Source organism: Gymnoscopelus braueri (assembly GCF_963280865.1).
Source record: "Gymnoscopelus braueri genome assembly, chromosome: 15".
Classification (NCBI taxonomy): domain Eukaryota; kingdom Metazoa; phylum Chordata; class Actinopteri; order Myctophiformes; family Myctophidae; genus Gymnoscopelus; species Gymnoscopelus braueri.
Genome location: NC_137620.1, coordinates 10,974,912 through 10,999,911, shown reverse-complemented (window position 1 = coordinate 10,999,911; position 25,000 = coordinate 10,974,912). Strand labels below are relative to the sequence as shown.

The window sequence follows — 25,000 nt, the reverse complement described above, 5'->3', positions numbered from 1 at the left end:
ATTTGGGCAAGCTTGCAACCGACCTCTTATAGCCGGCCTGGCTCTGAAAAGCGGCTGGCCGATGACATCATCCACACCCAGATTTGGAGAACGTGAGCCCCGTTTGACTCAATGAAAAAGAAAAAGTAACCCAATCTGACAATGCAGTCGAACAGGAACAGGACTGCTCCGGGCAGCGGTGGTCTGCGGAAGAGAAAGTTCACAACTCAATACAGGGAAAACAGGAAGACCAGCAGGATGACTGATGACGGCGTTATTGACCTGACCGACGATGACTCTCACATCAAGAGTGAAGAGAGTTATGTTATCATTAGCGATGAAGATGACAACGATGAACGAAAGAGCAGACGCAGGGTGATGCCTGGAGCCATAGTCTGTCCTGTGTGCATGGACGGTTACTCGGAGATCGCAGATAGCGGTAGGCTGGTGGTTTCTACTCTCTGCGGCCATGTGTTCTGCAGCCAGTGTCTCAGAGATGCGCTGCGTCACTCCAAAAGATGTCCTAAGTGCCGCAAGACAGTAACGCATCGACAATACCACCCTATATACGTCTGAGCTCTCTCTCCTACCAGTCTACTGGATGTCTGGTCTTTTTTTTATTACAATCCCCGCCTGTAAACTTTATAAATAATGTATTCCTTGATCAGAATATTTCTTTCTCCCCAAAAAGTCTAAACCATATATATCGTCGCTGAAACCTCGTATCTCCATATTTCAACTCTGTTTTTTTTTTCGTCTTCGTCTTTTTCCGTCTACTTTGTTGCACACAAGTGTCAAGCAAAAGTAGTGAAAATAGCAGATCTACAAGCTCTGTCGCGATGTGAAGCGTTGAGAGCTTGTAGATCTGCTATTTTCACTATTTCTGAACATTGTCCTTCCATTTCCCGGAAAGTAACGTTTTTGGACATGAGGTTTCCACCCAACGGCGGCGATATGTGAAACACAATTAGTTATGGCTATATGTCAGTTTAGGCAATGTGCACAAGACATTTGCCACTACAGTGTTTTGTGAGATTAGACGGGTACCCCTTTCAGAGCCACAGCGTTAAAAAAAAAGAAAACAATGTCCTGTTGCCAGAGTTGGGACATTTGTAATGGAAATTGCATCAAAAACCAATCACTCCATCATTTAACCTCACTTGGAATTTGAAATGATTTGACCTCACATTGATTCTACTGTATTGCTTGCCTGTCATTTGCGATTCCATTACGTTTGTGCAAATGTCAGCTGACCTCCGCGGAATTTGGGAAGACTTTATACAGTATGTCCAAAAAAAAAAGCTTTTTTGTTCTGCTGCGGCTCTACGTAAAGGTGTAGAAAGTCTAATGGGCAGTGACTGCTTCAGTAAAAATGGAAAATACTCCAGATGACCTCTGTGGAATTCAGAAAGCCTTCCATGGAGTGGGTGGCGTTTGTCACTTGGTCTGGCCTATCTGTCATTTCGAATATGAACGAGGGCTAAAATGAAGTGCATCTGGCTTTCCACACGTTACTGCCCAGACGCATGACCCACGCACGCTGCGTGTCCCGGAGCGAGCCTGCTGTGAAAAAATGGAAATTGCGCTCGCGAAGCAACCCAATGAGAGTCTGATTTGACCTCCCTGGAATGTGTGCGAGGGTTTCATTGGGGTGCACGCAGAAAACAGTGAGTCTGTGAGTAGTTCCTTGTGGTCTGTTGTGTCTGTCATTTGCAATTCTGGGACGATCAAGAGAGTGACCACATCTGGGCTTCTTTAGACTTCGAGAGAAAGAAAGTTTAGAAGGTCTATTGAGAATTGGAAAACTTGAAAATGGAAAAAAATGCTATAATCAGATCATCAATTAGCCCCACTGGAATTTGGAAATACTTTCAAGAGGAGGATCACTGTAGTTGGTCTCTTGTGGTCCATTTCTGTCCATCTGCGATTTATAATGCTTTAAGACGTCCTAAAACGGAAGCTTTGTAAACAAACGTATCTCAGCCCACATCTAGAAGTGATCGCAGGAACTGCAATGACGTAAAAACAGGGGGGGGGGGGGGGGGGGACTGCTGACAAACACCAACGACGGCCTATGATTTGATCTCCCTGGAATGTTGGAAAGGCTTGGATCGCAGTAAAGTCACTCGTCGGTGAGTCTGTCGTTGGCCCGTCACGCTCTGTCCCGTCTGTCAGTAAGAATTGGTTTCTGTGCATCAGTGACCAGCACATATTAGCCAGTGTCTGGGAATGAGTGTGGTGCAAGTGGAGCGATCATAAAAATGGAAAAGGTAGCGGATGACAGTGGACATTTGGAGGAGAGGCAAGCGTGGGGTGAGTCACGCCACAGATCTACTGTACACAACAAAGGGTGTAAATAATCTGGTTTTTTTTTGGACCTCTTTGGTCTATGGTGGCTCAGACATAACTTTTCCATGTTCCCTTTTTAAAGGATAAATGCACTGCCTTTATCCGAAGTGCCTTTACAATGTATTTCACATTCACACACCGATGGCAGAGGAAACCATGCAAGACACCAGCCTGCTCATCTGGTAGCAGTTAGGCGTTAAGTGTTCTTGCTCAAGGACACTTCGACACTCAGCCAGGAGGAACCAGGAACCTCAGCTGCCCCAGCCACTTGAACCCTAGCGTCCCAGTTCTGGGCATGTCATGAATAGGCAATCATTCGGTAAAAATGGCAGATCCACAACCGCTATTTTATGGGAAGAGATTTGCTGTAGAGGGGGAAAAAAGTGGACGGTGCCAAGGATAGATCCCTGCGGGACTCCAGTGAACACAGTATATAGGGTTTAAGTGGTTAAAAGTAGCAGTAAAGACAATCGCTTTTAGGCCGCCAATGCTGAACGTCCACAAACTAAGGCAACAAGGCTGCTGGAGCCTCCTAGCTGGAGCCTACTTGGTAGCTTTAACCCATTAAGACCTGAGGCTGATTCTAAAAATGTCTTCTAAATCCTAACAGTTCTGGAGAAAAAAAAAAATATATATATATATATATATATATATATATATATATATATATATATATATATATATATATATATATATATATATATATATGTATTTGGCTGCAGACCCCCATCTCAAAATATGTTGTTCCAGGGACTCCCAGAAACAAAGATTTGAGTTATAATGTTTGCTTTAAAAATATATATATATATATATTAGGGAGCCCACTGGCCTATAATAGGCTCTGATGGCGTGTCGCGGGTTCGCGTCCCGTTCCCGCCGACCTTTGCTGCGTATCTCTCCCTGTTTCCTGTCATTCTCTACTATACTATACTATCAATAAAGGCAGAACAGCTGAAACAAAATATAATATATATATTATATTCAAAGATTTGCACACATTTTCACGATTTTTAAAAAATAGCAGATCTACAAGCTCATAGCGCGGCACTCGGTGCCGCACTATGAGCTTGTATATCTGCTATTTTTCAATAGCCAACGGTATAAAACAATGGTTAAAAGTGGTTACACAGATGCGTTCCCGGTTATAATGGGTTAAGGGGTCTTGAAGGGGGCTCGATGCTGCCAAACCCACAGAGCAAACTAAAGGGAACAAAACCGTAGGCTGTTTTGGAGCCGTGTCAGGGACCATGCTGGACGTATAATTCCCAGCCCCCCTAAAGGCTGCCACGACAATACAGCCACCACACGTTGGTCTATAGTCGAGAGCTGGTGACAGTCCAGCATTTATTTGACCCCTCATGATTCTCATAAAGGCTTTGGCCGACGCTGACCGCACAGAAATTATACAGACATTATTAGACAAACTTTGGGTACAAATGAGGGTGGTTCCCCCTCCTTTCAGACTGTGAAACCGAGACGTTATGGTCTCTCGAGTGACTGTGTGACTGTCTGTTAGTTGGCTTTTTAAAATGGTACAGTATATAAGATAATAAACGTGGAAAAATCAGAATTATGTGGGCCTTGGGCAGCGTTGCCATGTCCGCTTATTATAAGCGACTTTGGGCTAGTTTTTCTTTAAAGTCGCTTGTAAATATTGGTTGTTGCGAGTTGGTTTTTTTGGGCTTGTTTCTTAAAGTGCGACGCGTTGTGAGCTTGTAGATTGGCTATTTTCAAATGGCCAATGTAGGGCTCGCTTCCTTTGGGCTTGTTTTCATAGACCTGGTTGCTTGTTTCTCTCGCAAAACCTGGCAACCCTGGTCTTGGGCTACACATAGAAATAGAGTGGCTCCAATGTTGTATCTCAGTCTTCATTGCCAGCCTGTGACATCAATCATGTATGATGTCGGTCTATCTATGACATCAGTCGCCTATGACGTAGCTATGACATATGACTCCAAATTTGGGCAAGGGTTCAGCGTGATCACAGCCCCATCAACTTCCATTAAAAAATGTTTTTATAAATAATAACGTTAATAAATAAATAGCGGAGGTATTATGTGGCCTACTGGCAGTGTGCATATAATGTTTGACAGGCTGATCGGTCCAGCGGTTTGCGAGATTGTGTGTCTGTCTGTAGCTCCAGGACAGTCAGACAGACTGATTCAATTCAATTTTATTATAGTGCCAAATCACAACAAGTTAAGACACTTTACATAATAGAGCAGAGATCCGACAATTTCCCACGCTGAGCAAGCAGACAGACAGACAGACAGACAGACAGACAGACAGACAGACAGACAGACAGACAGACAGACAGACAGACAGACAGACAAGGGGTTCATTTTACCTCTCGTGCTGTCAGCGGGGCTCTTAGCATGGAATCAGTGGTACAGTCAGTCAGTCAGTCTATCCGTCAGTACATAATTATTGAAAACTATACTGGCTGGATTGTCATGGAATTTGCTGTGCACCTTCTGGCTCCCCAGAAGATGGACACTCCTGATTTTGGTGACCCGATGGCCTTTCCTTAATCTAGTACCACCATGAGGCCAAAATGTCCACTTTCACACACTTTCCTTCCCCAGCAAGACTCAAGACTCAAGACTCAATCTAGAAAACTACTGGCTGGGTTGCCATGTCATTTGCTGTGCAACTTCATGTTCCCCGGAGGAAGAACCCTAACTATATCAGTGACCCCGTGACCTTTCCTCTAGGTTGTCCAAAACCGCCGATCTGACCGATGTGCCCATATATAGGCATACTGTATATGGAGACCCAGTTATCCAGAACCACCAATCCAACCGATATGACCATATATATATATATGGGCATGCCTATATAAGGGCATATACTGATGACATCAGGGATCTCCATATACGGACACAAAAGGGACAAAGACAGACAGACAGATAGACTGTTACAACGAGTAATCTGACAACAGGTATAACAGGTATTGCATAAGCGGGTGGGGCATGCATTCCCGACTTGCATCGTTCCCGGGTATAGAGCGGTGCCCAACGGACACCGGTCTAATTTAATGAATCTATTCAAATAGGGCATAGCAGTGGCGGCCATTTTCTGGTTCCACTTCAAAATACCCAATGCATTTTTCCCATTGACATTTCCAATAATATTTATATCAATTCATTTAAGCCTAGAATCGAGCCATCCAGGGTCCTGGTGAATCATGACCATAAAACATTTTTTTTCTGTGATTCTTTTTTATTTTATATTTAATTATATGATATACTATATATTTAATAAATACCCTTTGTTTTGCCGTTTTCAAAAAAGTTTTTTCACAGAATCAAACGTTTTATGGTCATGATTCACCAGGACCCGGGATGGCTTGATTCTAGGCTTAAAATAATTGATATAAATATTTTTGGAAATGTCAATGGGAAAAATGCATTGAGTATTTTGAAGTGGAACCAGAAAATAGCCGCCACTGCTATGCCCTATATCACTTGCAGCGCCATTAAGTCAGCGGGGAAAAAAAAAAAAGTTCTGAGCTGAATATATTTCACATACATTTCCTTACGTTTGTCAAATGGAAACTTGTGGGAGTCGTCAACGTCAACTCATGTGACCCCTGTGACCCTTTTGAAGGCCTGTGACGGGGTAAGACGATGCTAAAATCACACGGTAAACACGGGACGAAATCATTAGCCCGCTGGATTCCACAAAGGAACCTTATTAAAAGGAAAACACCCACGTGTCACATTCATCCACTCCTTACAGCTGTTATGATGAAAAAAACATAAGACTTTAATATTCTTGACATTAAACAGTCTGTGCCAACGCCGTAGGTTGTGTTTAAAGGGGGAACAAAAATATGGGGCTGATATTTCCATATTCCATTTCAGACTGTCATATGAAAATACTTAGGCGAGTATTAGAGCTTAATAATGTTGACACTAAACCGTTGGAATAATTGTAAACTGTATTTAAGGAAAATGTGTTCATCTGTGTGATATTTTGTCTTTCCCTTTATGTTGCCATAAGCAAATATATGTTCCTCTAAAGCTTAATATAGCTGACAGGGATGGAGAGAGAGAGAGAGAGAGAGAGAGAGAGAGAGAGAGAGAGAGAGAGAGAGAGAGAGAGAGAGAGAGAGAGGGAGACCCACTATTCATAGACCACATTAAGGGGAATAATGTGTGTGTGTAATACACAGTATGTCCTTTTAGATTGTCATAAGAAAATACTTTAGAAGTCATGAGCTTATTGATGATGTTAAAGAGAGAGACAGTGTATGTGTATGTTTGTGCGTGCCAATGCTAAAGTAAAAGTACAAAGGTACCCAGTGCCAATTGTCTAAGTAATCCTGGGCGCTACACTCCCTCTGCCAGCAACCAAAAAAGAAATAAAAAAAGGTATTGGTACTGTATCAAAATGTACTTAAAGTACCAAAAGTGAAAGTATGCGATGTCGCGATGCGACGCGTTGTGAGCTTGTAGATCGGCTATTTTCAAATAGCCTCGGTATAAAATAGGGCTAAAGTGGTTAATGTATGTTTTATAGTGTAATAATAAAGTAACTAGTAACTTAAGTTTTCAAATAATTGTAGTGGAGTAAAAGTATAATATTTGCCCTCTGAGATGTCGTGGAGTAGAAGTATATATATATATATATATATATATATATAAAAAAAAATATGGGGTGACAGTAGTACTGTACATTGAACAGATGAGTTTTCTGTGTCAGCAGTGCAGTGAGATCAGACTTGAATCGGATCAGAATGAGATCAGCCTCCATCTGCATGTCATCAGAGCTGACATGTGACATTTTGTTCTCTGAAAGACCAGATTCTAAGAACACATACATGGGGGACCTTCTCGGAACGTCTCAGAACAGTAGAATACAGTAGTACCACCGCTACTCCCCCCCAAAACCACCAACCACTGTCATCAGTGAGCTTGAGCTGATTAAGACCAAACCACAACAGTACAAGACTCATTAAGCATGAAAACACTAGGCCTCTCTGCTGATTACTACCGTCTCTCTGTGTCTCTATGTGTCTCTATGTGTGTGTGCGTGTGTGTGTGTGTGTGTGTGTGTGTGTGTGTGTGTGTGCGTGCGTGCGTGCGTGCGTGCGTGCGTGCGTGCGTGCGTGCGTGCGTGCGTGCGTGCGTGCGTGCGTGCGTGCGTGCGTGCGTGCGTGCGTGCGTGCGTGCGTGCGTGCGTGCGTGCGTATCCATTCTGAACTCTTCTACAATAGCAGAGCAAAGTGCCACTTTTCGGCTACGGTTTCTACCTTTCCTCCATGACCGTCCCCTGACCCTCCTGTCCCTCCCTTTAAAAGCACCCTGTACAAAGGCCAGACCACTAAGCAGTATTAGTGGAACGTTTGGAAGAGATGAGACCAATGGTGCATGGCACAAATCCCATAGAACACTCATACGCACACACACAACTCCTCTATTATATAATAAGTAGCACGTGCGGCGCTTTGCGACGCGTCGCTCAGCGCGTTTCGGTATGCCTAGCGCTGGCCGGGTCACTGCGTGGGTGAAATAGGCTCTCTCTGGGGTTTGGGTGTGGTTCAGGTTAGGATCAAAACATCACTCTACAGATCGCAACTAACCGTCTTGGAAAATATTTTTTTTTGGTTCCGACGACTGTCGAAGTGCTTTGAGAGACTTCATACTAAGCAGTGGCGTAAAGTAACTAAGTACTGTACTTGAGTAAAATGTTTAGGTATTTTTACTTTACTGGATTATTTCAAATGTTCTACTCCATTACATCTCAGACGCAAATATTGTACTTTTACTCCACTACAATTATTTGAAAACTTTAGTTACTATAATTACTTTGTTCATTTGGATTATTATTATAACACATATATTAACCACTTCAGCTATACATTTCGGCCATTTGAAAATAGCCGATCTACAAGCTCACAATGCGTCGAGATGTGACGCATTGTGAGCTTGTAGATCTGCTATTTTCAAACAATTGTTATACTTTTTATACATTTGAAAACTTGTGATATGGGACATTCTGCATAATGAGTACTTTCTACTTTTGGTACTTTAAGAACATTTTGATACCAATACTTTTGTACTTTTACTTGAAATATTGAATTCCGGACATTTACATTGCAGTATCGATACTTTTACTTAAGTAAAACATTTGAGTACTTTTCCCACCACTGATACTAAGGCCGACCATTGTTGTTATGTTAGCATTGTAGCGTTCTCCATCACGCACACTGTTGAAGCTCTCACACAAACACTACAGCTTTATAGTACCAAATTACCATGCGGCTGCTTAGTCTACAACATGACCTAATTTCCTGAACCGACGACAAAAGAGCAAAAACAAAAACAAAAGCAGCAGGACAGTCTACTGGTTCTAATCACGGCACAGTTTGACTGGATATTCTGCAATAACAACGTAGATGATTATGTATTTGTATTTATGTAATTTGGTAGAATAGCAGAGTTCCCCACATCCTTTGTGTGTGTGTGTGGTGCATGCATGCGTGCATGTGTGTTGACTTCATCATCCATTAAAGGACGTAAATCTCTGGCTTCTTTCAAAACTGGCCTGAAAAAGCCTCAGTCAAAAGACTACAAGTGGTGATAGATATTAAATCCCATTGTAATGAGGGGTCATAAACTGCCGCCGTTTCCCCCCTCTCCTCTGTAAATATAGATATTTGTATTTTTTGATGACATATTTGATGACGTATTAATGTGTTAATATCCTATGCTGTTGATCAATTGAATACGTAGGACCACAATGGAAACAAGTCCCCAGATACTTTTAGCCTGGCCTGTTTTACTCTACCACCGTGCTGTTTACATTATTGACTATTGGTTGGATTGAATGCTTGATCGTGAGTGGTCAATCGCTGAATTCAGCGGTGTGTTGTTTCTGGATAATGACCGATGAGCTCAATAACAGACCTCTGTCTAATCAAAGACTCAGAGCACCTGCTCATATAAACCTGCGCTGCTTGATGTTGCTGTATCCAAAATGACAGCCATGTAAACAAACACACCATGTCATTTTCCAACTATACGTTGCTCTCAAGAATGTTTTTGAAAACATTTGAAGTGAGAAATAGACGATGCAATAACCGAAAAGTGATTCTATTTGATCCACTACACTTTCTTGTTTACCGTGGCGGCCGTAGCACAACAACGGCAAGAATACCAAAACGTTCGCCCCAAAACACAGTCGCCCCGGGGCAAATCCGAGCGAGTCTTCCAGTTACCTTATGGAATACTTCTATTTGTTTTCCGAGGCGACCATGTCCGCCCAGCCCAACACATATGGAATACTTTCATTGCCGTAAGCAAGGAAATACTTTGTTTTGTTGTTACCTTTGGGTCAATTTATTTATTAAGTATCCGTGTAATAAGCGGGGGATTATCCACCTCCGCTCCGCGTCGTGGATAATCACCCTGTCAGGGTTTATTTTTCAATAATGACCACCTACCCGTACATTATCCCTTGCATAAAGCATTCAATCAACCAAAAGACTCATGCAGGAGTGTGTTTCCTTGGAGCTCTCACCACATCGATGAGGTACGTGTTGACGTCGAAGTTGGGCTTCTTCTTCATGCTGCGTATGACGCAGCTCTGCACCATGCTGCCTCCACACTCCACCTGCAGGCTGGGGGAGGTAACACTGGCCAGCTGGAAACTCTTCAAGTTGCGAACGCCCCAGCACAGCACCTGGAGAGAGAGGGAGACAACGTAGAGGATTAGCTCTACCGATGCCCATTATGTACTATAGCAGCTGAAGCAGTCTGATAGGCAGTGGTGGAAAGTAACTAAATACTGTACATTTACTCAAGTACTGTACTTAAACCTGAGGTACTTCTACTTTACTTGAGTATAACATTTTTAAACATTATACTTCAACAGCACTGCATCTCAGATGCAAATATTGTACTTTTCACTACAATTATTTGACAACTTTAGTTACTAGTTGCTTTGCAGGTTGCGATTATTAATACAAAACATACATTAAAGGGATAGTTCACACAAAATTACACCCCCCATGAAGCCTTGAATTCATGGATGTTTTTTAAGTTTTTGTCGCATTCCTAAGCCAATAATTTGATGCCATCAAAATATTGGCTTATGAATGCGACAAAAAAAAATCTCCATGAATTAAAGTCTCTACGGGGTGTGTAATCGATAGAAAAAAAGTCATTTTGGGTGACTGACATTTTGAATGCAGGACTTTTATGCATAACAGAGTACTTCTATCTACATTGCGGTACAAGTAAAAAAAAAACACGACTGCTAATAGGCCCAGAGGTTTGAAGTGATACAGTGCAGTACCTCTATAGCTGTTCTCTGCAGCACGGGTTTGATTCCCTGTGGGACCATGTAGATGTTGGGTTCTCTCTGGGGGGGCGGGTAGGGGAGGTCAGAGTCGTCCGGCTGCCAATAGGAACACAGGACAGAGCGATGTTAACCCTTTAAGACCTGAGGCGATTTAAAAAAAATCTAAATCCTAACAGTTTTTGGAAAAAAATCTAAACATTTTTTGGGAAGGCCAACTGCCTATCAAAGTGACTGCTGGCCAATCACAGCGCGTCTTTTCCGGGCCTTGGCAGAATCTAGTTGTATAAAAAACACAACGGGATATTCTTTATACAACTAGATCCTGACAAGTCCCGGAAAAGACGCGCTGTGATTGGCCAGTAGTCACTTTGAGTGGCAGCGTGCCTTCCCGAATATGGCGGCCGCGGATACAGGTGGCTCCAATGAACTGCAGAGGCCAATGAGGTATCTAGATTTCTATATCTACGCTCTCACAGGTTCGGAATCACTTGGATAGGTTAAATCCAGAGGACAAATGTCACGTGAAAATGTACATGTGTTGCACATGACCTCACAAAGGGGTCATTAACGAGACACAACAAGCCATGCTATTTTGACAAAACAATGACAGATACCTTAATAACTCAGGTTGTTAAAGCTGCAATCCGGAACGTTTCGTCGTGAATATGATTTCATTTTGACCAATCTGTATGCAGAATATGTTCTGAATTAGAATAAATCTAATTCAACTAGCACATCTACAGTGGTCTCTCTGCTCTTCCATTGAGGAATTTAGACCCTGTGCTAAGGTAGGAACAGAGGTATTGCCTGAAGCTCAAAGTGCAATATTTCCATGGCTCAAGCAGGTATTCCATCTTAGCTCAGGAGAATACATTTTGTCCGTTGTGCAGAGACCTGGGTTCAAATCCCAAAGAGGTTGTTGTTTAAATCATACAGATTGCAGCTTTAAACATTAGTCACTAACTACAATTAGTTTAAAGAGCTGTTGCCATGTTTTTGTACTTTTTCTGTTTTTCATGTGTCTATGAGGTTGATAGAACTTCATTAAGCCCCCGGTGGTGGTTTTATGGTGTAATGATGATATATAGACATAACGAGCGACAAGCAAAGAGATGTCTTTTTCATGCAATTACTGAATTAGGTTTGTGATGATACTGCAAACTATAAAGATGGGTTTCTCAAAGTGGGTGCCGTGGCACCCTTGGGTGCCGTGACGCAAGTCCATGCAGGGGTGTCGCATAATACTTTGATAGAATTTCGAATTTATCAATATCTCTTCAGTTTAACCACCTTTATACTAAGTAAAACAGACCTGATTTGCACTGCACTTGGTGCGTTCTTTTTCAATCTACACCAAATCTCTTTGCTAAAAATAGCAGATTTACAAGCTTTTTTTTGTTTTGTTTGTAGATCGGCTATTTTTGGTGAATGCAGGGGTTTAAGTGGTTAAACGTCAAATATAAAGTTTTTTTTCAATCTGTCCTAATGGAAACAGATATTCTTTCAAGTTTTCATCGTGACATACCGGATGTTAGGGATCTTGCTGTGGATGAAAACGTTATTTACAGGGGTGACCTGAGCCAAAAAGTATTTTTTTTTGTGCGTGTGCGTTGTGCGTGCAAGACTTAATGGGTGCATGTGATGTGCAGGTAGGTCTGCGACGGTACGTGTGTACATGCGTGAGTGCATGCGCGATCGGGTATGCTCATTTTTCCACAGACACCTCCTCCCCAAAGATCCCTGTGATCTCTCTCTCTCTCTCTCTCTCTCTATCTCTCTCTCTCTCTCTCTCTCTCTCTCTCTCTCTCTCTCTCTCTCTCTCTCACACACACACACACACACACACACACCCACACGTGTGTGTGTGTGTGTGTGTGTGTGTGTGTGTGTGTGTGTGTGTGTGTGTGTGTGTGTGCGCGCGAGCGCGCGTGCAGGGGTGCATGCATGTGGTTAAAGGGTGACTTTTCGTCCAACATACTGGGAAACATCAAGACCAAGCCGGATAGTGGGCGACACAGACCGAGCGAGTGAGAATGAAGGAACAATTTGATGAATGGACGTGTGGAAGGAAGGATAGAAGGAGAGACGGATGGATGAATGTTCCTCACTATATCACAGTGCTGAAGACATGTTATTTCTGTGACTCATATACTGCATTTGAAGGCATTATTACCAAACCACTCAGAGAGAATCACGGTAAACCGAGCTGCATAAATCTGCATCTGTGACAGTTTTAAATGTCCCATGATGCAGCTGTGTTGTTTTTTCTACTTCCTGAACTTTGTTGCCGGGCGGACAATATTAGCCAAAACCTCTGGTTCACTGGTTGGAAGCATCTGTTTCCTGGCAAAGTATAGTGCATCGACTGTGTTCTTTACGTTATTGGATAACGGGAATGACGAGAAAAAAAACAAAGTCATACATCTACAACCATGTGACAGGCCTGGAAGTATTTTTTAAACCTCTCTCTTTAACGGTCCCGTGAAATCAAATTAGAATTAGTCATATCCTGGAAAACGATAAAAAAAGAAGGTGATGACTCATCCTGCACATGGGGCTGTATACCAATTTAACATCTAATTAGATCATTTTATTGATTTTTTGTATTTTATGTCCCTTCCCCATTTCTATCAATTCTGCCAGTGGAGCCTTTTCACAGCGGCACATTTGACAGGTAAGCACAACTGAAGGTAAGTAATATCGTTAATCGTAGATGAGTTTCATTTAGGCGATTATGTGTGTCATCATGATGTTAACTGTATGCTGGCACACACACACACCAACACCATTACGCACATACAGCTATGTTGGCTACCCCATCGTCCCTATTCTGGGGGGAACATAAGCCAAAAATAGCAGATCTACAAAAAGAGAGAACCAAACACAGTTGCAACTCGGGGTCCTTTTTCCTAAGTATAGAGGGTTTAAGTGGTTAAATGTCAATCAATGTCCATGACAAATACCGCCTAGCTTCCTATTTTAGAGGAAATACTTACAAATGTGTACACTGCTAGCCATTTCATGCGGGCCTTTAATTTCCCGATATTGCTGCTGAATATTGACCAAACGACGGTATTGCTCCTGTTTGCGTGTGTGCACAGGCCCGGCTTAAAGCACGGGCTCTGGGCACCAAGCTCTCGGGGGCACCAAGCTCTTCGGGGGCACCAAACGCCTGGCAAAAAATCGAGAAAAAAAACTATTGCAAGTAACAGCGCCAAAATAGTGTCCTGGGGCTGCTGAAGTGTGGTAAAACGGTGCACTAAAACACGTCGGCAGTAACCCTCACCCCGCTGGTGAAGCAACACCTGCGAACCTAATTGTAGCCCGGGCACCAATTTTTTCTTTGCCCTTGTTTTTTTTTTCTTTCCTAAATTTTTATCCCACGATTTTGTAACCCTATTTTTTACACCCAGTGCCAATTGTCTATGTAATCCTAGGCACTACCTTCCCTCTGCCAACCTAGGGAGGCCAGGGCCGAGCTCATGCCTCCTTCAATGCATGAGAGCCAACTGACCTTCTTGTCACCTGACAGGGGAGAGTTTCCCTGGTTGGACGTAGCGCGTGGAAGGAACACGTTATTCCAACCAGTTCCCTTCCCCTCCATCAGGCGCCCCGGCTGGCCAGGGGGAGGCAGTATAGTGACCAGGATTACTGCATGTTTTTGTGAGGGTACCTACCCTAGGAGACACGGGGAGAACATGCAAACTCCACACAGAAAGGCCCTTTCGCCAACCCCACCTAGGGTATGGGCACTGATGACGTGGAGGAGAGAACACACCCCCAGCGCCCACAGCGTCCCCTGCGGGAATCGAACCCGGGACCTTATAGCTGTGAGGCGACAGCACTACCGACTGTGCCACCGTGCATCATGTGACTGAGTTGAGGGACTGTGTATGTGGTGCAAGTGCATGACTGCACCACGTGTGTGTGTGTGTGTGTGTGTGTGTGTGTGTGTGTGTGTGTGTGTGTGTGTGTGTGTGTGTGTGTGTGTGTGTGTGTGTGTGTGTGTGTGTGTGTGTGTGTGTGTGTGGCACATGCACATGTATGAGTACCCATTGCTGGTTCTCTGACAGGAATCCTGTCAGCAGCAGCTGAGGAAGCCAAGAAGATAAACCAGAGAGGAAAGAGATGGAAAAGTTACAAAGAGCAAAGCGAGGAAGACAGGTCACAGCATAATCAAAAGATGCATGTCAATCCATCCACAGTATAGAGACAAGAGCTGCTGTTAAAAATCAAAGACCTTACCTCGTCCACGATGTGTGTAGTGGACATCACATCTCCCTATATGACACACACACACACGCGCACACGCACACACACACACACACACACGCACACGCACACGCGCACACGCACACACACACACACACACACACACACACACACACACACACACACACACACACACACAGATAGAGTTCATATAAGCAGTAAAGGGATTGTTTGTCTCTGAATGGCTAGTAGTGACCATTAAACGACTTAATGTTGCGATTCAGGGGTCTGGTGTTGCTGTGCTCCAGCGTGTCTTGCTGGTTGGATTTCCAACTGGGCCAATCAGCATTTTTTGGAACGTAATGATGGAAGTAAACAGTGTAAGACACTTTTTTTTAGCAGCGGTAACGTTTGTGGATAGTGATGTTGAAGTGATTTGGAAAGACTCCCAGGCCAGGAGTAAATAAGTGAAACAAAATGGAAATCCAGGTTTAGTGTCTATACAGGCTATTATAATAACCCACTGTCAACTGAAATAGGAACCTAATCTTGGAGTTCAGTGTTACACCATGTTCAGTGTCTTATCGAATTATGTGACCGGCTTGTGATTGGTTGAGGGGATGAACTAATCGTCAAGGACTCTCTCCTCGGCAGCGGTCATCTCAGAAAGATGGCTGCAATGGGAACACTTTCAGACTAAATAAAGGGATACACAGTGGTGTAAAGTAACTAAGTACATTTACTCAAGTACGGTACTTAGGTACAATTGTTAGGTATTTGTTTTACTTTACTTGAGTATTTCCAATTTCCAATACTTTAACTTCTACTCCATACATCTCGGATCCAAATATTGTACTTTTACTCCACTACATGTATTTGAAAACTTTAGTTACTATTTATTTTGTAGATTTAGATTATTATTACAAAACATACATTAACCACTTCAGTCCTACAGTATATACATTTTGGCCATTTAAAAAAAATTGCATATCTACATGCTCACAATGCGTCGCATCGCGACGCATTGTGAGCTTGTAGATCTTGTGAGCTTGTAGACCGCTTGTAGATCGGCTATTTTTATACATTTGAAAACTTGAAATGGGACATTCTGCATAATCAGTACTTTTACTTTTGGTACTTTAAGTACATTTTGATGCCACTTGTACTTTTACTCAAGCACATTTTGAATTCCGGACTTTTATACGTGTAACAGAGTATTTTTATATCGCAGTATTGATGCTATTACATAAAACATTGGAGTACTTTTTCCACCAGAGAGAAAGGACAGGTAGACACAGAACGAAACGAGGGATGTTATCAAGACAGAAGGAAAAGAGTGGAAAACTGACCTCTTGACCTGGGATGTGATGAATTGCTGGCTGCAGGGATTATAGATAATGGAGGGAGAGACAGAGAATGGATAAGAGCTTCATATGAAAAGATTCATGGGTCTATACGTGACCATGCGCAAACGTTTAGCCATGATGAGCGCCGTGAGGAGCACCTTGTCTCTGCGGATCAGCTGGAAGGCGGCCAACAGCTCTCCGGCGTTCTTGCTTCCAAAGCGAACGGGGAACCAGGCCAGGCGGGGGGAGGCGGAGGTGGACGGCTGACACACACAGCGACCCATGAACTCGTCTGCGTTCTGGAATACGCGCACGGATCACACACGTGCACACACGCACGCGCACACACACACACACACACACACACGCACACACACACACACACACACACACACACACACACACACACACACACACACACACACACACACACACACACTCACACACTCACACACACACACACACACACGATAGTCAGATAGGTGACAAATTATTAACCACTTAACCCATTAAGACTGGAAGATTTGGAGAATCGGCCCTGTCGTATTCATGTCAAGGACCCCCGAAATTGTATGTATTTGGCCGCAGACCCCCATCTCAAAATATGTTGTTCCAGGGACCCCCAGAAGCAAAGATTTGAGTTAAAAATGTTCACTTTAAAAAATATATACTGTATATTGAAACATTCGCGGATTTTGTTCAAGCGCATAGGTGTGCACTCGGTGCCGCGCTATGAGCTTGTAGATCTGCTATGTTTTAAATAGCCAAAGAATAACATAATGGTTAAAGTGGTTACACAGATGCGTTCCCGGTTCGAATGGGTGAAAGGGAACCGTTCAGCACACACACACACACAGACCCCTCTCTCTCTGGACACTCACGTAAGTATCGGAGTCGTACAGCTCCACCAGGACGTTGGGGGGGTTGGACATGATGACCTCCGGGTCCCCGAAGATCTCCACCTCGTAGAAGATCAACGTCTGGTCCCAGATGGGGTTCAGAGAGTTACGCACCGTCACCGTCTTCTGGGACTGATGGAGGAACGACACGATGGCATAGGAATCTACACACACACACACACAGAGAGAGAGAGAGAGAGAGAGAGAGAGAGAGAGAGAGAGAGAGAGAGAGAGAGAGAGAGAGAGAGAGAGAGAGAGATGACATTTCTCTTCTTACTCTTGCCCCCTGATTGCCCCCTGAGAGGGATCAGGGGGCAAGAGGGTAGACAGACCACATTACTTTTTACCCCTTGTATAGGGGTGTTGTTACTGTTTTTCATGCCAACGTTTTTAAACCATGTAGCACTTTTTTTGGTAGCACTTTATATTAACTATACACTATAAAGCATTAGTTAAGCATTAGTAAATGCTTAATTCATCATGAACTCATCATTAGTAAAGCATTATTCATACATTACTAAGCATTAGTAAACACGGTTATAAATGTTGAAACTATACACTATTAAGTATTAGTTAAGCATTAGTCAAAACACTTAATTCATCATTAATTCATCATTTGTATAGCATTATTCATACATTACTAAGCATTAGTAAACACAGTTATAAACCTTTCAACTATACACAATTTTCAATTAGTTAAGCATTAGTAAGTACTTAATTCATAATGAATTCATCATTTATATAGCAATTAAGTACTTAATTCATCATGTATTCATCATTTATATAGCATTAATAATACATTAATAAGCGTTTGTAAACACAGTCATAAGCATTTTATTGCCCATTGATAACCTAATCTTTAATGTGCTTAATGATTGTATTCTCACACTTTGTAAATGATAGATTCAACATTTATAAATAGGTATTATATCAATTTACAAACCAGTTATTTATGAGTTGTTAATGGTTCATACGATCATTTAGAAAGTCTAAGTAAACACCATATACAAACCACTTGGATGTATATTTATGCGGACATTTGTACATGGTTCGTGAGTGTGTTAATAAATGTCTTATAAACACTTATTCATACTCAATGAATGATTTATTAAGGTAGTTACTACTTGTTAGTTAAGTATTTTGCGTGAGCCCATCTAAAGTGAGGACTATCTATGCCTTATAAAGCATTTATAAATGAGATAGCGTGAGCCCATCTAAAGTGAGGACTATTTATGCCTTATAAAGCATTTATAAATGAGATAGAAGCAGTGATATAGAAAGTGCCAATATTTATTGCAACAATTGAGACAGAACATGGCCCGTGCAGTGTAAAAATACAATTAACATTCTTGTGCTGTATGAAAATAAACAAACAATATGCAATGCTATAAACATGTACACATGGCTGATAAGTTAAATAAACATTTTACTTCATGAACATAAACAATAAACAATCTGTTATGCTATAAACATTTAAACATGGCTGATAAATTAAATAAACATTTTACTTCATGAAAATAAACAATAAACAATCTGCTATGCTATAAACATGGAAACATGGCTGATAAATTAAATAAACATTTTACTAACTTTATGAAAATAAACAATAAAAAAATCTGCTATACTATGAACATGTAAACATGGCTGAAAATTTTAATTAACATTCTTGTACTGTACGAAAAGAAAAACATTCTGTGTTCTGCCTTCACTATGCATATAGCCACCCTTGCAGAGCTAGGCAGATAGTTCAGGAAGTAAAAAAATAAAAAATCTGTTTGGAGGCAAAGTCTTGTTTTGGGTTTCTTCTTTAAATTATCTTCTTTGGTTTTTCTTATTTGTAGAACAGCAATGACATGGAAAACACAGTGAATGGATTTGTTAAAATGTGTACTGAATAATGTTTTCCACAGTAAATATTTTAACTTTTTAACAATGCTTTTAAAGAAATGAATTAACTTGCAAACATGAATTAAGCAGCTAAACATTCACACAGTTGCAATGATGTGAAATTAACATGTAGGCCTACATAAACACATCCTTGGTTGTGCTGGAAATAATAATATGCAAATCTCTCCCAATATGCACAAATAAATCACTTGAGTGAAAATAAAAACACAACATTGCTCCCTATAATGGCATTACAGCATTAGCTCAGAGCAGAATAGCCTATAAGCTAACATGATACACAGCAGCCTAATGGCTAACAGGCTAACAGGCTAGGGCCTAGGCCATATGACTGGTACTGATTAGCAACAAACATGACGTTTTTGCCACAGACAGAATACACAGTTGGGCTGTGAAAAAGGTTCTAGCAATCATGTTTCATCATTACTGAGACAATACATCACAAGGCCAGTACTTACAGACACAGCTGCACATAGCTTTGCTCTATGCTAAACAGGAAGTGAATGCACACTGCAGGTGTTGCCAGATTTTGCAAAGTCTTTGAAAACAAGCCCAAAAAAGCAAGCAACTTGGCTCAGTTTTACCACTTTACATCGGCAATTTGAAAATAGCAGATCAACAAGCTCATAATGTGTCACATCAAGACACGTTGTGAGCTTGTAGATCTGTTATTTTCAAATAATATTAGGAAAAAAGTAAAATATTTTTCCTTTCCATGAACATTTTTGGGAACCACTGGTTTAAAAAAAACATTAGAAAGTAAGCCCAATGAAGCAACTACACTTTTAAAAAAAGCCCCAAATTGTGTATTATAAGCAGACATGGCAACACTGGTAAACAGGAAACACATTGATATCCCCTACCTGGCCACGCCCACAGTGGGCAGGTAGGTGGACAATGTTATACAATGTAATAAACATATTTTTTTTTTGTAAAGTGTAGTTGCTTAATTGGGCTTGCTTTCTAATGTTTTTTTTTAAACCAGTGGTTCCCACATTTTTTCATGAAAATATTAAACTTTTTTTCCCAATATGTTTTTGAAAATAACAGATCTACAAGCTCACAACGTGTCATGATGTGACACGTTGTGTGCTTGTTGATCTGCTATTTTCAAATGGCCGATAGCTGGTAAAACTGAGCCTAGTTGCTTGCTTCTTTTGGGTTTTCAAAGACCTGGCCGCTTGTTTTTTTTGCAAAATCTGGCAACACCTGCAGAATGCATTCACTTCCTGTTTAGCATAGAGCAAAGCTATGTGCAGCTGTGTCTGTAAGTACTGGCCTTGTGATGTATTGTCTCAGTAATGATGAAACATGATTGCTAGAACCTTTTTCACAGCCCAACTGTGTATTCTGTCTGTGGCAAAAACGTCATGTTTGTTGCTAATCAGTACCAGTCATATGGCCTAGCCTGTTAGCCTGTTAGCCTGTCAGCCATTAGGCTATTTCCAGCAAAATCAGGGATGTGTTTATGTACATGTTAATTTCATATCATTGAAACTGTGTGAATGTTTAGCTGCTTAATTCATGTTTGCAAGTTAATTCATTTCTTTATTTCGTTAAAAAGTTAAAATATTTACTGTGGAAAACACTATTTAACAAATCCATTCTATGTGTATTTCATGTCATTGCTGTTCTACAAATAAGAAAAAACAAAGAAGATAATTTAAAGAAGAAACCCAAAACAAGCCTTTTTTTGTTGTTTTTACCTTCTGATGTTAACTGTCTGCCTAGCTCTGCAAGGGTGGCTATACCCATAGTGAAGGCAGAACCCAGATTTATTTTTTCATACATACAGTACAAGAATGTTTATTACATTTTTCAGCCATGTTTACATGTTTATAGCATAGCAGATTCTGTATGGTTTATTTTCATAAAGTACAATTATGTTTACTTAATTTATCAGTCATGTTTACATGTTTATAGCATAGCAGATTGTTTATTGTTTAATTTTCATAAAGTACAATGTTTATTTAATTTATCAGCCATGTTTACATGTTTATAGCATAGCATATTGTTTATTGTTTATTTTCATGCAGTAAAATGTTTATTTAATTTATCAGCCATGTGTACATGTTTATAGCATTGCATATTGTTTGTTTATTTTCATACAGCACAAGAATGTTTTCTTTTTACACTGCACGGGCCATGTTCTGTCTCAATTGTTGCAATAAATATTGGCACTTTCTATATCACTGCTTCTATCTCATTTATAAATGCTTTATAAGGCATAGATAGTCCTCACTTTAGATGGGCTCACGCTATCTCATTTATAAATGCTTTATAAGGCATAGATAGTCCTCACTTTAGATGGGCTCACGCAAAATACTTAACTAACAAGTAGTAACTACCTTAATAAATCATTCATTGAGTATGAATAAGTGTTTTATAAGACATTTATTAACACACTCGCTAACCATGTACAAATGTCCGCATAAATATACAACCAAGTGGTTTGTATATGGTGTTTACTTAGACTTTCTAAATGATCGTATGAACCATTAACAACTCATAAATAACTGGTTTGTAAATTGATATAATACCTATTTATAAATGTTGAATCTATCATTTACAAAGTATGAGAATACAATCATTAAGCACATTAAAGATTAGGTTATCAATGGGCAATAAAACACTTATAACTGTGTTTACAAACGCTTATTAATGTATTATTAATGCTATATAAATGATGAATTCAAGATGAATAAAGTACTTACTTGCTATGTAAATGATGAATTCATGATGATGTAAATACTTAATAATGCTTAACTAATTGTAAATCGTGTTTAGTTGAAGGGTTTATAACTGTGTTTACTAATGCTTAGTAATGTATGAATAATGCTATACAAATGACGAATTAATGATGGATTAAGTGTTTTACTAGTGCTTAACTAATACTTAATAGTGTATAGTTGCAACATTTATAACTGTGTTTACTAATGCTTAGTAATGTATGAATAATGCTTTACTAATGATGAGTTCATGAGGAATTAAGCATTTACTAATGCTTAACTAATGCTTTATAGTGTATAGTTATTATAAAGTGCTACCCTTTTTTTTATATGACTCAATGTTTTTAAGTTTTCAATTTAACACAAAACAAAAACATTTTAAACACAAGAAGCAGACATACAAATAGACAACAAATGAAACAAACAACAAAAATACAATCCAATACAATAAATACAATAAAATAACGCAATGCAAGAAATTTTAGATTTGTGAAAAGTCGTTACAAATAAAATGTATTATCATTATTGAACGCAGGACGTCCCAGTGATGTGGTATTGAGGATAAATAGGGCTCAGAACATTGTTTAACCTCTTAAAACCAGTGGTTCTCAAACTTTTTCGTGTCAAGGACTCCCAAAATGATATGTATTTTGCAGATATACTGTACAAGCTCATAGAGTGGCACTCGGTGCCCTGCTATGAGCTTGTATATCTGCTATTTTTTAATAGCCAAAGTACAAACTATGGTTAAAGTGGTTAAAATGATCGTGACGCTATATTAACACATTTAGCTGGGGCCCCCCTGGAACACCTTCAAGGACCCCTGGGGGTCCCCGGACCCCACTATGAGAACCAATGTCTTAAACCCTATACGTCAAAGAGGCATCTCTCACGTTGTGTGATATGTCGTGAGCTTGAAGATCTGCTATTTTCGCAGAATGTTTGCCTATTATGATTATGTCCAGAACAGGGTGGGCTAGGATTGCCAAAACTACCTGACATTTCCAAGTAAAAATAAGGGATACCGAGAAAAGAAGTCACGTATGAAGAGTTTTTTGTCTAATTATATTGTGATTACGCATCCCATTGAGTTTGTGTGTGAGTCTGATTCTAAACTTTACTCCTGTGTGTCGTCTCGCACCTTTGTCATGATTTTGAGCCAAGTTCGTGACAATTAACCACTTGAACCCCAGCATTCGTATTCTGGGGGGAACATTAGCCCAAAATTTTGGCTCAGAGAATTGGGGGTGTGGACATAAAAAAAGCGGTCCAAGTACCGAGACGACTTAGGCTATGTCCGGTTTGCTGAGTCAAGATGGTTTAAGTGGTTAACAACCCGTATTATAGCATTATGTATGTAGTTTATGAGCTGACATTGATTGAGTCCCAAAATAAGGAACGAAGTGTGTCCCTTATCAGCAGTGGTGGAAAAAGTACTCAAATGTTTTACTTAAGTAAAAGTATCAATACTGCAATGTAGAAGTAGCCTACTCTGTTACAAGTAAAAGTCCGGAATTCAAAATTTACTTGACTTAAAGTACAAAAGTATTGGTATCAAAATGTATTAAAGTACCAAAAGTAAAAGTACTAATATTGTCTGAATTGTCTGTAAAAATATTTTATTTTGTATGAAGTGTATTTTTGAAAACGAGATGATTCATCTCAAGGGTTTACTCCTAGTAAAGAAATTTCAGACAATATGTTTGAAAATAGCCAATCTACAAGCTCACAACGCGTTGCGGTGCGACACGTTGTGAGCTTGTAGATCGGCTATTTTCAAATATTCTAGGTATAAAATAGGGCTGAAGTGGTTAATGTATGTTTTATAATGTAATAATTTATATCTGCAAAGTAACTAGTAACTAAAGTTTTAAAATATTTGTGGTGGAGTAAAAAGTACAATATATTTGCCTCTGAGATGTAGTGGAGTAAAAGCATAGACAATTGGAAATACTCCAGTAAAGTAAAAGCACCGCAAAATTGTACTGAAGTACGGCACTTGAGTAAATGTACTTAGTTACTTTACACCGCTGCGTATCGGTTCAACAAGGGACACGTCTTTTTAGTTTTCCAAATAAGGGGACGATTCCTTTTTTTTTCAAAGGACGGTTGGCAACACTGTGGCTATATGTGGTTTAAAGCTTCAGATTGAGGACGAGACGTTCAGAGGAGCATAACATTTGACGTCAGATCTGATGTGGTCCCAGTTAGGAGATGAATCATGTTGAATTGTGTTTTTGGACGCTGAGTAATGTCAGGAGCCGAGCCACGTTGCTCTAACCTATTCAAACCGGGAACGCGCCTCTGTCATTTTTTTTTTCTTTTCTTTGGGCTATTCAAAAATAGCAGATATATCTGCTAGATCTGCTAGTTTTTGGGGAAAATTGTGGAAAATGTGTGCAAATCTTTGAATATATATATATTTAAAGCAAACATTATTTTGTAACTCAAATCTTTGCTTCTGGGGATTCTATAATGTCTTCTAAATCCTAACAGTTTTTTTTGTTGTTGAAAAAACACATGTTGCTGTAATATCAATGGTTCTCAAAAATTATATGTATTTGGCCGTGGACCCCCATCTAAAAATAGTTTGTTCCAGGGACCCCCAGAAGTTGCAACAGAGTAAAAAATGTTTGCTTTAAAAAAAATTGCAAACAAATTCACGATTACGAACAAATCAGATCTACAAGTTCATAGCGTGGCACTCTGTGCCGAGCTATGAACTTGTATATCAGCCATTTTTGAATAGCCAAAGAAATCTTAAAATGACACAGATGCGTTCCCGGTCTTAAAGGGTTAACCAATCAAGACACGTGAAACATGGCAGACTTTGTAGAACGTGTTGTTTTCATGGAAGCGGTTAACTGTTGCCTTGATGTGTAACGTTTCAAGTCAGGTCACAGTCAAATTAGATTAAAGCCCAATATCACAAAACATTGTCCCAAAGGGCAGCACAAAACTAAACAATGAAAACAACAAGTAACAATAAAGTAAATACAAAGGCATGCAATGCACACATACACACACATGCGCACGCACGCACGCACGCACGCACGCACGCACGCACGCACGCACGCACGCACGCACGCACGCACGCACGCACGCACGCACGCACGCACGCACGCACGCACGCACGCACGCACGCACGCACGCACGCACGCACACACACACACACACACACACACACACACACACACACACACACACACACACACACACACACACACACACACACACACACACACACACACACACACACACACAGATAAAA

General features: G+C 40.6%; 1 protein-coding gene across 1 annotated transcript in view; it reads right to left on the bottom strand.

Annotated features, from left to right (window-relative positions):
• The window catches only part of dysf (dysferlin, limb girdle muscular dystrophy 2B (autosomal recessive)), a 145,371-nt gene that overhangs the window by 50,387 nt on the left and 69,984 nt on the right, over window positions 1–25,000 (bottom strand). The window contains 7 exon segments of the mRNA XM_080450776.1: window positions 9,856–10,017; window positions 10,633–10,734; window positions 14,691–14,729; window positions 14,884–14,919; window positions 16,200–16,229; window positions 16,355–16,495; window positions 17,078–17,259. Coding sequence (XP_080306902.1) covers window positions 9,856–10,017; window positions 10,633–10,734; window positions 14,691–14,729; window positions 14,884–14,919; window positions 16,200–16,229; window positions 16,355–16,495; window positions 17,078–17,259 — 692 coding nt within the window.